This window comes from Anolis carolinensis, chromosome 5 (assembly GCF_035594765.1).
Source record: "Anolis carolinensis isolate JA03-04 chromosome 5, rAnoCar3.1.pri, whole genome shotgun sequence".
NCBI classification, from domain to species: Eukaryota; Metazoa; Chordata; class Lepidosauria; order Squamata; family Dactyloidae; genus Anolis; species Anolis carolinensis.
The window spans coordinates 5617460-5632141 of NC_085845.1; the positions used below are offsets into that span (position 1 = coordinate 5617460).

The 14682-nt window shown below is 41.1% G+C and overlaps 1 protein-coding gene across 1 annotated transcript in view; it reads left to right on the forward strand.

Moving 5' to 3' along the window:
* Window positions 1-14682, forward strand: part of adam33 (ADAM metallopeptidase domain 33) — a 117395-nt gene that overhangs the window by 9311 nt on the left and 93402 nt on the right. Inside the window, exon 2 of the mRNA XM_062982306.1 lies at window positions 3595-3677. Within this exon, the coding sequence (XP_062838376.1) occupies window positions 3595-3677 (83 nt within the window). The remainder of the gene's footprint in view (window positions 1-3594; window positions 3678-14682) is intronic.

The following is a 14682-nucleotide window of genomic DNA, read 5'->3' on the forward strand; positions in this document are numbered from 1 at the left end:
CAAGGGAAGGTTCAGGGTGGGAGAAAGGACTCTTGCTTGTTGGAGGCCAGTGTGAATGTTGTAATTAATCACCTTGATTAGCATTAATGGCCTTGCAAGCTTCATTCCTGCCTGGGGGAATCCTTATTTTTTCCAATATACCTCACAATCTCTGAGGATGCCTGCCATAGATGTGGGCCAAATGTCAGGAGAGAATGCTTCTGGAACAAGGCCATACAGCCCGGAAAATCCACTCCTGGAAGAGTTAGTATCATGGGGAAAAGGGGTCTCCAATTAAGCTTTCTCTCCAATCTTTCAAAATCTAATTATTTTGGGGATAGAAAGTGAGGCAAAATCTTCTGAACAGGTGCACAGACAGCAAAGCAAACTCGATAAGGTTGTTTACCCTTTTCTTTGCTTTCCAAAGAGATAGATAAATAGATAGATATGTTTGGAATCACACTTAAAAATGTCCCTGTTCCAACTTGCATTCAAATTCAACTTAAGAACAAACCTATAGAACCTATCTTCCCTGTCACGTGAGAATTTGCCTGTATTGTGTTCTATTTTCTTCACTTCTATAGAAATCTCTAGGTCCTCTAAGGTGACTTTATTGTTAAACTTGACCAGAAGATTTAAAGAAAGGTTACACCTGGGAGTTCTTGGGTCCTCTATTGAGTCATTTGGCAGAAGTTGACGACTGAATTGTATTGGGGAATTAGCGATTCCTTGGGAGAACATATTCGCCATATCTGTGAATAACCAAATCTGCAAAAATTAGAATGGAAAAGTGGCTTTTTCTCCAAACTGGATTCATCTTACAAAGGATGATTTGGATTCCCTAGTTGTGTTGGATTCCATGCAGATACAACTCATTGTTTGTGCAAATGGAAACATATCATTATTGGAAAGAGTCCTTTCACACCTTGCTGCAATTGCGTTATGTTGGCGCTTTCATGATGTCGATTTCTTCAGTCACATCCTTGCGATAATATGTTAAGCAAATACCTGATCTCTTTTGTTCCACTATATCAAGTTTTCTAAATACGGCTGGCATACATTTCTTGGGCATCACTCACCTGTTTCTTCCAATAACCTTTCACCAAAGAACAAGACATTTTGTGTCTCCATGAAGACTTTGTGTGACTTTTTGCAGGCTCTTTGGTAGATGTTGTTTTTGTTGTTGCCATTGTTTTTATTGGTACAGTAGAGTCTCACTTATCCAAGCTAAACAGGCCAGCAGAAGCTTGGATAAGCAAATATCTTGGATAATAAGGAGGGATTAAGGAAAAGCCTATTAAACATCAAATTAGGTTATGATTTTACAAATTATGCACCAAAACTTCATGTTATACAACAAATTTGACAGAAAAAGTAGTTCAATGCGCAGTAATGTTATGTTGTAATTACTGTATTTACGAATTTAGCACCCAAATATCACGATATATTGAAAACATAGACTACAAAAATGGCTTGGATTATCCAGAGGCTTGGATAAGCGAGGCTTGGATTAGTGAGACTCTACTGTACCTCACTTTTGTCAGTTTTTTAAATTTTTTAATCATGTCAGAAGCGACTTGAGAACATGCTACAAGTCGCTTCTGGTGTGAAAGAATTGGCTGTCTACAGAGACGTTGCCCAGGGGATGCCTGGATGTGTTACCATCCTGTTAGGAGGCTTATCACATATCCCCGCAAGCTAGAGCTGACAGATGGGAGCTCACCCTATTTTGCGTCTTCGAACCAACAACCTTCAGGTCAGCAACCCAACCTTCAGGTCAGCAGTTCAGCTGGCACAAGGGTTTAACCCATTGCACTCCCGTGGCTTTTCTCAGTTGATGGAGACTCAAAGTGTTCATAACCTTAAAAACAATACATATGTTTTTAGGGAAATCTCTTCTGTCCTCTTTTGTGCTTGGGTTTGTTGACTGGTTTGTTTTGAATACCAGATCTCAGTTCCTGCTTTGTCTTCCCCTCTATTACTTTTTTATAAGCTTTGGTGGTGATTTTCGGTTCCTCTGTTTGCAAAATGTGGACGTTTTATCTCCTTTGAGGTGCGTTGGGTTAGAAAATTCTGCAAAAAAGGAGATGAAATGTGGGGTGCATCTACACTGTTCAATGAATGTAGTTTGACAACACTTTGACTGTGTTGTTGAAGGCTTTCATGGCTTGAATCACAGGGTTGTTGTGTGTTTCCCAGGCTGTATGGCCATGTTCCAGAAATATCCTCTCCTGATGTTTCTTCCACATCTATGGCAGGCATCCTCTAACTCAAGGTTGGACCACACTGAATTAAAACCTCTAACAGACAAGAGTTCTTTCTCCCACCCTGGACCTTCCACAGATATATAAACCTTCCTTGCCTAGTTTCGCCATATACCCCACAACCTCTGAGGATGCCTGCCATAGATGTGGGAGAAATGTCAGAAGAAAATGCTTCTGGAACATGGCCATACAGCCCGGAAAACACACAACAGCCCAATACTTTAACTGCAATGGTTCCATGCTTTGGAATCATGGGAGTTGTAGGTTTACCATGTTTTGAGAGCCATGTTTAAATATTGGAAAGGATGTCACATTGAGGAGGAAGCAGGCTTGGTTTCTAATGATCCAAAGGCTAGAACACAAGGCAATAGATTGAAAGTACAGTCTAAGACAGGGGTCCTCAAACGTTTTGAGTGGAGGGCCGATTCACAGTCCCTCAGACTGTTGGGGGGCCGGACTATGATGAAATAGTGAAAAATTAGGATTGTTGTTGTGTGCCTTCAAGTCATTTCAGACTTAGGTCAACCCTAAGTCTAAAGTTTAGGACAGGGGCCAGGTCAAGGACCTTGGAGGGCCTTAGTTTGGGGACCCCTGATCTAGACGATCTTATAAGAACATAAGTAAGTAAGGAGACCTCCAAAGACCATCTAGATGGTCCCATAAGACCATAGGTAAACAAAGAGACCTCCAAAGACCATCTAGATGGTCTTATAAGACCATAGGTAAGGAAAAGGACCCTTAAAGGCCATCTAGATGATCTCATCAGGCCATCAGAAGACCATAGGTAAGGAAAGGGACCCACAAAAACCATCTAGATGGTTTCATAAGACCATAGGTAAGGAAAGGGGCCCTCAAAGGCCTTCTAGACAATCTCATAAAACCATAGGTAAGCAAAGAGACCTCCAAAAGCCATCTAGATGGTCTCATAAGGCCATAGATAAGCAAAGAGACCTCCAAAGACCAGGTAGACTTAGGCCAACCCTAAGTCTAAAGTTTAGGAAAGGGGCCAGGTAAATAACCTGGGAGGGCGGCATCCGGCCCACGGGCCTAAGTTTGGGGACCCCTGGTCCACTCAAAACATTAGGAAAAAATTCCTGAGGGTCAGAGCTATTCAAGAGTGAAATACACTGCTTTGGAGTCCAGAGGAGTCTCCTTCTCCGGAGGTGTTTAAGCAGAACCTAGATGGCCATCTGTCAGGAGGGTTTGGATGGTGTCTTCCCGCCTGGAAGGAGGGGGTGGACTGGGTTAACCTGGGAGTTTCTCCCAACTCTAGGATCCTTTGAGCCTTTTTGGATATGGACCGACTTCTTTATATGCATCACAGACTAATATTTGTATTGTTTGCTTCCAGGGTTGTCTTCGCAGGGAGAGTTTGTGACTCCTCGTTGGATTTCAGGAGGGCGAAACAGGCGAGATGCCAGCACGCCAGAAGACGTAAGTATTTATCAAAGCCTTGTACAGTAGAGTCTCACTTATCCAACATAAATGGGCTGGTAGAACGTTGGATAAGCAAAAATGTTGGATAATAAGGAGGGATTAAGGAAAAGCCTATTAAAGGTCAAATTACGTTATGATTTTACAAATTAAGCACCAAAACATCATGTTTTACAACAAATTGACAGAAAAAGCAGTCCAAAACATGGTAACGTTATGTAGTAATTACTGTATTTATGAATTTAGCACCAAAACATCGCAATATATTGAAAACATTGACTGCAATAACATTGGCTACTAACAAATTGACTACAAATAAAGATAGAATTGTATAAAATGAACTTACAGTAGCAACATTGTCGGAAATTAAATCCATACAAAGTTAAATCCTTGCTGTCTAGAGAAACAGCTGTGGATCCGGGTGAGAGGCAGACTGCGTTGGATAATCCAGAACGTTGGATAAGTGGATGTTGGATAAGTGAGACTCTCCTGTATTTATTTTATTTATTTACAGCATTTATATTCCGCCCTTCTCACCCCGAAGGGGACTCAGGGCAGATCACATTACACATATAGGCAAACATTCAATGCCTTTTAACATAGAACAAAGACAAACAAACATAGGCTCCGAGCAGGCCTCGAACTCATGACCTGCTGGTCAGAGTGATTCATTGCAGTGATTCATTGCAGCTGCTCTCCAGCCTGCGCCACAGCCCAAGCGCTGTATTTATCCTTTTATATGTATAGCTGGTTCCCAGTTCTTTCTGACTATAACAACAGTAACAGCCACAATAATATCCCACTTTTATCTCTTCAATTGAAATGCAGTTTTGTGGACTATTCCCAAATAAATCTATAGAGCGAATGATGAAAATCCATAAAAAGTTCAATCCTTTGCTGCCTAGAGAAACAGCTGTGGATCCGGGTGAAAGGCAAACTGCGTTGGATAATCCAGAACATTGGATAAGCGGATGTTGGATAAGTGAGACTCTCCTGTATTTATCCTTTTATATGTATAGCTGGTTCCCAGTTCTTTCTGACTATAACAACAACAACAACCACAATAATATCCCACTTTTATCTCTTCAATTGAAATGCAATTTTGTGGGATATTCCCAAATAAATCTATAGAGCGAATGATTGAATGGTGAGTCCGGTAATGGCTTTATTGGAACTAACAATAGGATCTATGCCTTTCAGTTCATAGGCCTAGGCTTTCTCCCATTTCTAAATTCCTCCCTCCATTGGATGCATCTGCACTACAGAATGATGCCACTTTAACTGCCATAGCTCATGGCAATTCTTCAAGCTCTTTAGCCTTCTCTGCCAAAAAGTGTTGGTGCCTCACCAAACAATAACCGGGGTTCGATAGCATTGAGCCATGGCTGTTAGAGGGATGCCAAACTGCATTAATTCTACAGTGGAGATGCACCCAATGAAGGGGGAAAAGAGGACTGCATTTGGAAACTGGGAAAGCCTGGGCCTCTGAACCAGCTGTCGTCTTTGGCTTTTCAATGTCTCCAGAATCTGGAGAGAAGGAAATCTGGGTTCCTTGCCTCCTGTTTGCATGGCTTCCTTTGTTGGGCTGAGGTTTCTCCCTTGCTTTTTGGCCAAGAGGCTCAGCCCCTCGGAAAGCAGCTGTTCTTGCAGTTTTTTGAACGCAGCAAAACAGAAGATTCTGTTCTGTTTCAGACATTAAGGCCACTCCAGATTAGAGGGATTCAACCCGTGGCTGAATCATTAAACGTTTGCACAGAACACACAGAAAAGCTCAGTAGCGTGCAAGCGCATTGAGGCGAAAAGCAAAAATAAAACAGGAATCAATGGTGCAAGGAGGGGACCTAACCAGTGAAACCTAAATGAGTTTAAATGGGTTATTAAAAAAAAAAAAAGAGAATAGAAGTGGATTCATGTATTGGTTGATGGAGCCAAAGCAGAGCATTGGATTACGGGTATATTTACACTGCAAGATTCGTGCAGTTTGGCTCCACTTTAACTGCCGTAGCTCAATAATAATAATAATAATAATAATAATAATAATAATAATAATAATAATAATAATAATAATAATAATATCTGGCTGTGGCTCACGAATGGGACCCTGAAGAAGGAGACAGAAGGCCTGATCCTTGCAGCCCAGGAACAAGCCATCAGGACAAAGGCAATTAAGGCCAAGATCGAAAAATCAGCTGTTGACCCAAAATGCAGACTGTGCAAGGAAACCGACGAAACCATGGATCATATCCTCAGCTGCTGTAAGAAAATTGCACAGACAGACTACAAACAGAGGCACAACTATGTGGCCCAAATGATTCATTGGAACTTATGCCTCAAGTACCACCTCCCAGCAGCAAAGAACTGGTGGGATCACAAACCTGCAAAAGTCTTGGAAAATGAGCACGCAAAGATACTGTGGGACTTCCAAATCCAGACTGACAAAGTTCTGGAACACAACACACCAGACATCACAGTTGTGGAAAAGAAAAAGGTTTGGATCATTGATGTCGCCATCCCAGGTGACAGTCGCATTGACAAAAAACAACAGGAAAAACTCAGCCGCTATCAAGACCTCAAGATGGAACTTCAAAGACTCTGGCAGAAACCAGTGCAGGTGGTCCCGGTGGTGATGGGCACACTGGGTGCCGTGCCAAAAGATCTCAGCCGGCATTTGGAAACAATAGACATTGACAAAATCATGATCTGCCAACTGCAAAAGGCCACCCTACTGGGATCTGCACGCATCATCCGAAAATACATCACACAGTCCTAGACACTTGGGAAGTGTTCGACTTGTGATTTTGTGATACGAAATCCAGCATATCTATCTTGTTTGCTGTGTCATCATAATAATAATAATAATAATAATAATAATAATAATAATAATAATAATAATAATAATAATAATAATACTTTATTTATATACCACCCTATCTCCCGGATGGGACTCAAGGCGGTTTCCAATTATAAAAACAACACATACATTACATAGCAACATAATAACACATTATTAAGCAAGGTAAAACAATACAATTATATAGTAATAAATACACTTAGAATGCTATCAAATCCTGGGATTTGTAGTCTGGGAAGGCACCAGACTTCTTTGTCAGAGAAGGCTAAATAAGGCCTTTATTTTTATTCATTTATTTACAGCATTTTTACCCCGCCTTTCTCACCCGAGGGGACTCAAGGCGGTTTACATAAATTGGCAAAATTCAATGCCCAAAAACAGTGCACTAAAACAACAGCTTATACAGATCAAAATAACGATACGTAACAAAAACATGTAATATAATACAAAATTTAAAAACATGTGTAGATTTGAGTCCATTCATCCGAGATGCTCATGCATAAATCTTAGTCCAGACCATGTCAGTCATTGTACTTATTCATTAAATGCCTGCGCACATAACCATGTCTTTAAGTTGTGAAACTACAACTTCCAAGAGCCCATAGCATTGAGCCATGGCAGTTAAAATGGTGCCAAACTGCATCTGTTCCACAGTGTAGATGCTCCTCAAGCTCTGAAGTGCAGCGTCCAAATGAAAGGAGGTTGAAATGGAGAAAATACTAAACGACATCAATTATTCCATTGCATTGAGCCGTGGGTGTTAAAATGGTGCCAAACTGCACTGATTCTGTAGTTTAGATGAGTCCTAAATTTTGGTTGGAACAGAACTGTTGAAGCAACAGGATTTACTAGTCAACAATGCACTGAATGTGTTGTCGAAGGCTTTCATGGCCGGAATCACAGGGTTGTTGTGTGTTTTCCGGGCTGTCTGGCCATGTTCCAGAAGCATTCTCTCCTGACATTTCACCCACATCTATGGCAGGCATCCTCAGAGGTTGTAAGGTCTGTTGGAAACTAGGCTTTGAAGATTATATAAACCTTCCTTTTTAGTTTTCCCATATACCATATATACTCAAGTATAAGCCAACCCGAATATAAACCGAGGCACCTAATTTTACCACAAAAAAACTGGGAAAACATTGACTCCAGTATAAGCCGAGAGTGGTAAATTTCAGAAATAAAAATTACATTAATTGAGGCATCAGTAGTTTAAATATTTTTGAATCTTTACATAAAACTGTAATTCAAGATATGACTGTCCAACTCTGATCCAATCATTATTTTCATCTTCTTCAATGTAAATGTGCTTATGTATCCTTTTAATAATAATAGAGTGATATAATAAACGCAATAATAATGATAAATGCAGTAAAATAATAAATGTAATAATAAATAGAGCAAAATAATAAATGTATTAATAATAATTAAAATAGAGTAAAATAAATGTAAAAGTAACAACAATAGAGTAAAATAATAAAGGTAATGATAATTATTAGTAGAGTAAAATAATAAATGTAATAATAATAATAATTAATAGAGTAAAATAATAAATGTAATAATAATAATAATTAATAGAGTAAAATAATAAATGTAATACAGTAGAGTCTCACTAATCCAACCTTCACTTATCCAACATTCTGTATCATCCAACACAGTCTGCCTTTTAGTAGTCAATGTTTTTGAAGTTAATGTTTTCAATACATTGCAATATTTTGGTGCTAAATTCGTAAATAGAGTAATTACTACATGACGTTACCGTGTATTGAACTGCTTTTTTTGTCAATTTGTTGTATAACATGATGTTTTGGTGCTTAATTTGTAAAATCATAACATAATTTGATGTGTAATAGGCTTTTCCTTAATCCCTCCTTATTATCCAACATATTCGCTTATCCAACGTTCTGTCGGCCCGTTTATGTTGGATAAGTGAGACTCTACTGTAATAGAGAAAAATAAAAAAAGTGTACCATATATACTCGAGTTTAAGCCAACCTGAATATAAGCCAACCAGAACCCACACCTGAGTATAAGCCAAGGGGGGGGGGCTTTTTCAGTCCTAAAAAAGGGCTTATATTCGAGTTTATACGGTACCTCACAACCTCTGAGGATGCCTGCCATAGATGTCAGGAGAAAATATTTCTGGAACATGGCCAGATAGCTCCAAAAACACACAACAACTCATTGCACTGAATGCTTCTACTTTTCTACAGACCAACAAGTAGGTTCCCAGGTTCAGTTTACTGGGATTTGTAGGCCTGCTTTGCTTAATGCATCCAGCATTTCCTCCATAAAAGAGAGCAAGATGAGCTGCTCATTTCGGGATCTATATTTAGGCCCCAAAGCCGTTGTGACCGGGAATGTAGGGCAGCTCCGAGGTTTATTTTTACTCTCCTTGGTCCCTGGCATCCTTTGGGGAAGTCAATGGAGAGGGTGTAATTTGGGGCCTCTCCTGACCAGGGTGTTTTTCTGGGTTTTTGTTTTCTTCTTTTCCCCACATCCTTTGACTTCTTTGCTGACATTTTCCCAAAAACATGAGGCACAAACCTTCCGTCGCTTTGGAGGGAAAATTACAGAGAAATGAGAGGGAATTGCTGGTTCTTCTCCAGGACTTTCAGCCTCTTTCGCTGAACGAAATAAGAAAACAAGTCTTGATTCGTGTGGGCTGTAGAATGGTGTCTTTGTTTATGTCTCCGTGCCAGTGGCAATGACTGGTCTGCTCTGGGTTTTAGTCCGAACTTTGAAGGCAATATCCAAGATACTCAACCAACTGGAAAGGGAAAGGATTCAGCACCTTGGAGAAGGGCTTTAATGCCAGTGGGGCAATGCAGTTGTATGGGGCTCTTCTATATATATATAAAAGGGTAATGAACTTTCGGCCTAGGACAAAACAACAAAACTACACATCCCAGAAACACTATACTTGGCAGCACAACCCCTCATCCATGCCTCTACGTTCATACAACAAAAAGAAAAGAAAAATAAAGTTCTAATTAGAGGGAGAGGGATAATTGTTTTTATCCAATTGCTGCCAGTTAGAAGGCTAAGCTCCACCCACTTGGTCTCCTAGCAACCCACTCAGCCCAGGGGACAGGCAGAGTTAGGCCTCACTTAGGCCTCTTCCACACTGCCTATAAAATACAGATTATCAGATTTTAACTGGATTATATGGCAGTGTAGACTCAAGGCCCTTCCACGCAGCTATATAACCCATTTATAATGGACTTAATGTCAGGGGAAAACCTTTACCCTTTACCTTAACTACCACCAATTCCTCAATACTTTATTTCCCATACCACCATACTTTGCCACAGCAACGCGTGGCCGGGCACAGCTAGTACATTATAATGAGGTTAAAGGCCCAGGGTATCTGCAGAAGTGGGACAATATACATGAAATCAACATATATAACAATGAATATAAATGAAGCTTGCAAATGTTATGTGTTTCACCCAGGAGAACACTTTTCTAGGTATTTGTAAGTATGGCTGTACCATCAATCCATGAATAATTGAATCCATGAATGCTTATCCTGCAAATGTGGAGGGATGACTGTGGTTGGACCTGTTCCAAGTTGGTTGAGCTTATAAGGTTGAGTATCTTTAGACTGAAAACTGGAGCGGAGTCTTACCACATATTGATATGGAAGCCATTGGGATTTGGTGAACTGGATCCATATGGAGTCATGCCAAAGGACATGCCATTCAACAATATGTCTCTAGGGATATTTTGATCCCCCAGCATGACTTTGAGTCGCTTTGAGTCTCCTTTGGGAGAGATAAAGCAGAGCATAAATAAATAAATATAATAATAATAATAATAGTCATCATCAACATCATCATCATCATCAGTGGTCAGCTTCTGCCAGAATAATGGGATCCTGGATAAGGCATCTCGGTATAAAGCAAAGTACAAATAAATAAATAAATATAATAATAGTAATCATCATCATCTGTGGTCAGCTTCTACCAGAATATTGGAATCCTGGATAAGGCATCTCGGTTTCTAATGGGCTTTGGTTCTAGGGCTTCCAAAAATCTCTCGATGCTCAAATCTCATTTTGTACAATGTCATAGCAAAGTGCTTCCCCATATATAAAGTGTCAGAAAACAATTTTTGAAACCTGAATGATGGAGTTTTAACTGCTCTGGCTCAATGCCACAGAATACTGGGAGGTGTAGTTTCGTGAGGCCTTCACACCTTGTAAAACTAAAACTCCCAGCCATGGCAGTGTGATTGGTTGGTCAAAGTGCATTCATTCTACAGTGCAAGCATCCAGGAAGATGTAGTTCTAGCAAATTGCTGCAACAGGTGGGATGCAGCTGGAGGTTTCTACTTTCCACGGCAACAAGCATCCTTGTAAGGTGGTCCAGGACATAGACTGCTCTAGGCCTGGACCGTCTTGCAAGACCTGGATTAGCAACTCCTTTACAGTGTTTGCCAAATCAGATCCCTGCCTCAGAGACACCCAACTGCATCTATCTATCTATCTATCTATCTATCTATCTATCTATCTATATAAATATTATAGAGTTAACAACAAAGTCACTGAACCAAATCACACCAAATTTGGCCACAAAAGACATGGTCATCTAAAATATGTCTTTCAATAAAAAAACAAGAAAAATAAAGTCCTAATTAAAGGAAGAGAAAGAACTGTTTTTCCCCTTGCTGCCAGTTAGAAGGGTAAGCTCCACCCACTTTGTCTCCTAGCAACCCACTCAGCCATTTAATGGCGCCCAGGGCCTCTTCAATCAGGCCTCTTCCACACTGCCTATAAAATACAGATCATCTGATTTGAACTGGATTATATGGCAGTGTAGACTCAAGGCCCTACCACACACCTATATAACCCTGAATGCCAAGGCAGGATAATCTGCTTTGAACTGGATTATCTTGAGTACACACTGCCATATAATCCAGTTCTAAGCAGATAATATAAGGTTATGAATATAATATATAATAATTATTTTGGTATAATAATTCAGAACAATATAATCTCTAAAATCAGGACAGTAAATAAAGAACAACACTTAGAAGACAGGGGAATTCCAGACAGCAAACAATCAGGTAACACCTCCAAACCAGCTAACACCTCCAAACAAAGGATTCCCCCAGGCAGGAAGCAGCCAGGCTTTGAAGCTGCAAGGCCATTAAATGCTAATCAAGGTGACTAATTTCAGCATTCATACTTGCTGCACTGAGACTATTCATTGCTATTCAACCTGGCCAACCAAGGATTCCGCAAGGTAGAAAGCGGCCTGGCTTGCAAGCAGCAAGGCTATTCAGTGCTGTTCAACCTGGCCAACCAAGATTTCCCCAAGTTGGAAAACCCTCAGGTTTTGAATTCACAAGGCTACTCTGTCCCATTCAACCTGCCCAAGGAAGGATTCCCCTATGTAGAAAGCGGCCAGGTTTTTAAGGTGCAAGGCTACTCAGTGCAATTCAATCTGGCCAAACAAGGATTCCCCTACTAAGGAAGGAGCCAGACTTCAAAGCAGCTCTTTGATTGAGGGTGCTACTCCAGCTACTCCAGAAAACGGCCAGGCTTTGAGGCTGCAAGGCTATTCAGTACTATTCCACCTGGCCAACAAATGATTCCCATAAGCCACAGCAACACGTGGCCGGGCAAAGCTAGTATCACTATAAAGTGTGACTGCAACTGTGAAGGAAGTGGCTGCTGAGTGGAAACATGGCTACAGAGGAAACCAAGTGGGTGGGAGATGCGAGACGGAGGGTTATATTAACGCCTCGCTTGCATTTTCCTTTTGTCAGAGGCGCTGGTTTCTTCGTTGGCATTTTCCAAAGAATTTGGAAGGGAAGGGCTTGTGGAATGCAGGACCTGCATTGGCGACCAAGGCTTTTCTGTGTGAGATTCTGAGTCAATGTGGAGTCTGCCCAGAAAGAAATGAGATTTCCCACTCCTTGAATCGGCTCACCAAACTCCTTCAAAGTTACAGGATACTACCACAGAGTTTCTAGGGGACTCTGGAGTATCTTCCAATGTTACCAAAAGTGAAAAAAAGTTGGTTTAAAGTGGGAAAAAACATCTGCCAATGGTATGGGTTTTGGTTTGTATAGATAAGCCCTTGGATACAAACCAATTGATTCAAGTTCCAAGAAAAGAGATTAATTAGGAACGAGTGTGAGAGCAGCACAACTGTAACTGGGGTCCCATCTTTGCTATCATATAATACAGTTTGAAACCACATTGATCTGCATTATATGAGTCTACATTGATGATATAATGCAGCTTCAAACTGCATTCTATTACAGTGTAGGTAGAACTAAAGACTGTCTCAGAGAGTAGTGGACTCTCCGTCTTCGGAGTCTTTAAAACCAAGATCGGACGGCCACCTTTCAGGAGAGATTTAGTTGAGCATTCCTGAATGTCAGGGGGTTGGACTAGATAGTCCTTGGGGTCCCTTTCAGTTCTGTTTTTGAGGAATTTCACCTGTTTTTGGGGAGGCATTAATATGCGACATTACCGCTTAGAGTTCAGCTACACAAAACAACGAATGTAGTTGGACACCACTCGAACTGCCATGACTCAATGCTATTGAATCCAGAGAGTTAGAGTTTTATAAGGTCTGTAGCCTTCTCTGCTAAAGAGTCCTGCTGACACACCAAACTACAGTTTCCCTGATTCCATAGCATTGAGCTAGGCAGTTAAAGTGGGGTCAAATTGCATTCATTCTACAGTGTAGACCAGGGGTTCCCAAACTAAGGCCCGTGGGCTGGATGCAACCTCCCAAGGTCCTCTACCTGGCCCCTGTCCTAAACTTTAGACTTAGGGTTGACCTAAGTCTACCTGGTCTTTGGAGGTCTCTTTGCTTATCTATGGTCTTATGAGATCGTCTAGATGGTAGTTGAAGGTCTCTTTGCTTAGCTACGGCCTTATGAGACCATCTAGATGGCTTTTGGAGGTCACTTTCTTTACCTATGGCCCTATGAGACCATTTAGATGGCCTTTGAGGGTCTCTTTCCTTATCTATGGTCTTCTGATGGCCTGATGAGATTATCTAGATGGTCTTGGAGGGTCCTTTTCTTTATCTATGGTCTTCTGATGGCCTGATGAGATCATCTAGATGGTCTTTGAGGATCCCTTTCTTTATTTATGGTCTTCTGATGGCCTGATGATATCATTTAGATGGTCTTTGAGGGTCCCTTTCCTTATCTATGGTCTTCTGATGGCCTGATGAGATCATCTAGATGGTCTTTGAGGTCCCTTTCTTTATCTATGGTCTTCTGATGGCCTGATGAGATCATCTAGATGGTCTTTGAGGGTCCCTTTCCTTATCTATGGTCTTCTGATGGCCTGATGAGATCATCTAGATGGTCTTTGAGGTCCCTTTCTTTATCTATGGTCTTCTGATGGCCTGATGAGATCATCTAGATGGCCTTTGAGGGTCCCTTTCCTTATCTATGGTCTTCTGATGGCCTGATGAGATCATCTAGATGGTCTTTGAGGTCCCTTTCCTTATCTATGGTCTTCTGATGGCCTGATGAGATCATCTAGATAACCTTTGAGGGTCCCTTTCCTTACCTATGGTCTTATGAGACCATCTAGATGGTCTTTGGAGGTCTCTTTACTTACCTATGGTCTTATGAGATTGTCTAGTTCAGGGGTCCCCAAACGAAGACCCTCCAAGGTCATTGACCTGGCCTCTGTCCTAAACTTTAGACTTAGGGTTGACCTAAGTCTGAAACGACTTGAAGGCACACAACAACAACAATCCTAATTTTTGGACTATTTCATCCTAGTCCGGCCCCTCAACAGTCTGAGGGACTGTGAATCGGCCCTCTATTCAAAAAGTTTGAGGACCCTTGGTGTAGATGCACCCATTTGCTTTGGTTGGGTGTTCTTGTATGGCAGGGGGTTGGACTGGATGGCCTCTGTGATCTTGCCCAACTCATTCTATGACTCTATGACTGTTTTTTTTCATCCTTATTTCCTACCACTGTATCTAGAGTTGTGCAAGAGCCAGGAAGGTTGTGCACATCTCTTCCTTTTCCCGCTGTAAGAACATTTCCAACAGTGTTTACCATTCATTGGTCTGGCAGCTCTTTTTGTAATCCCTGTGGCACAATTCCTCACATTTTGGGGCTCAGATGAACCAGTGATTATTGCTTCCCGTTGCTGGAGAGGCCTGGGAA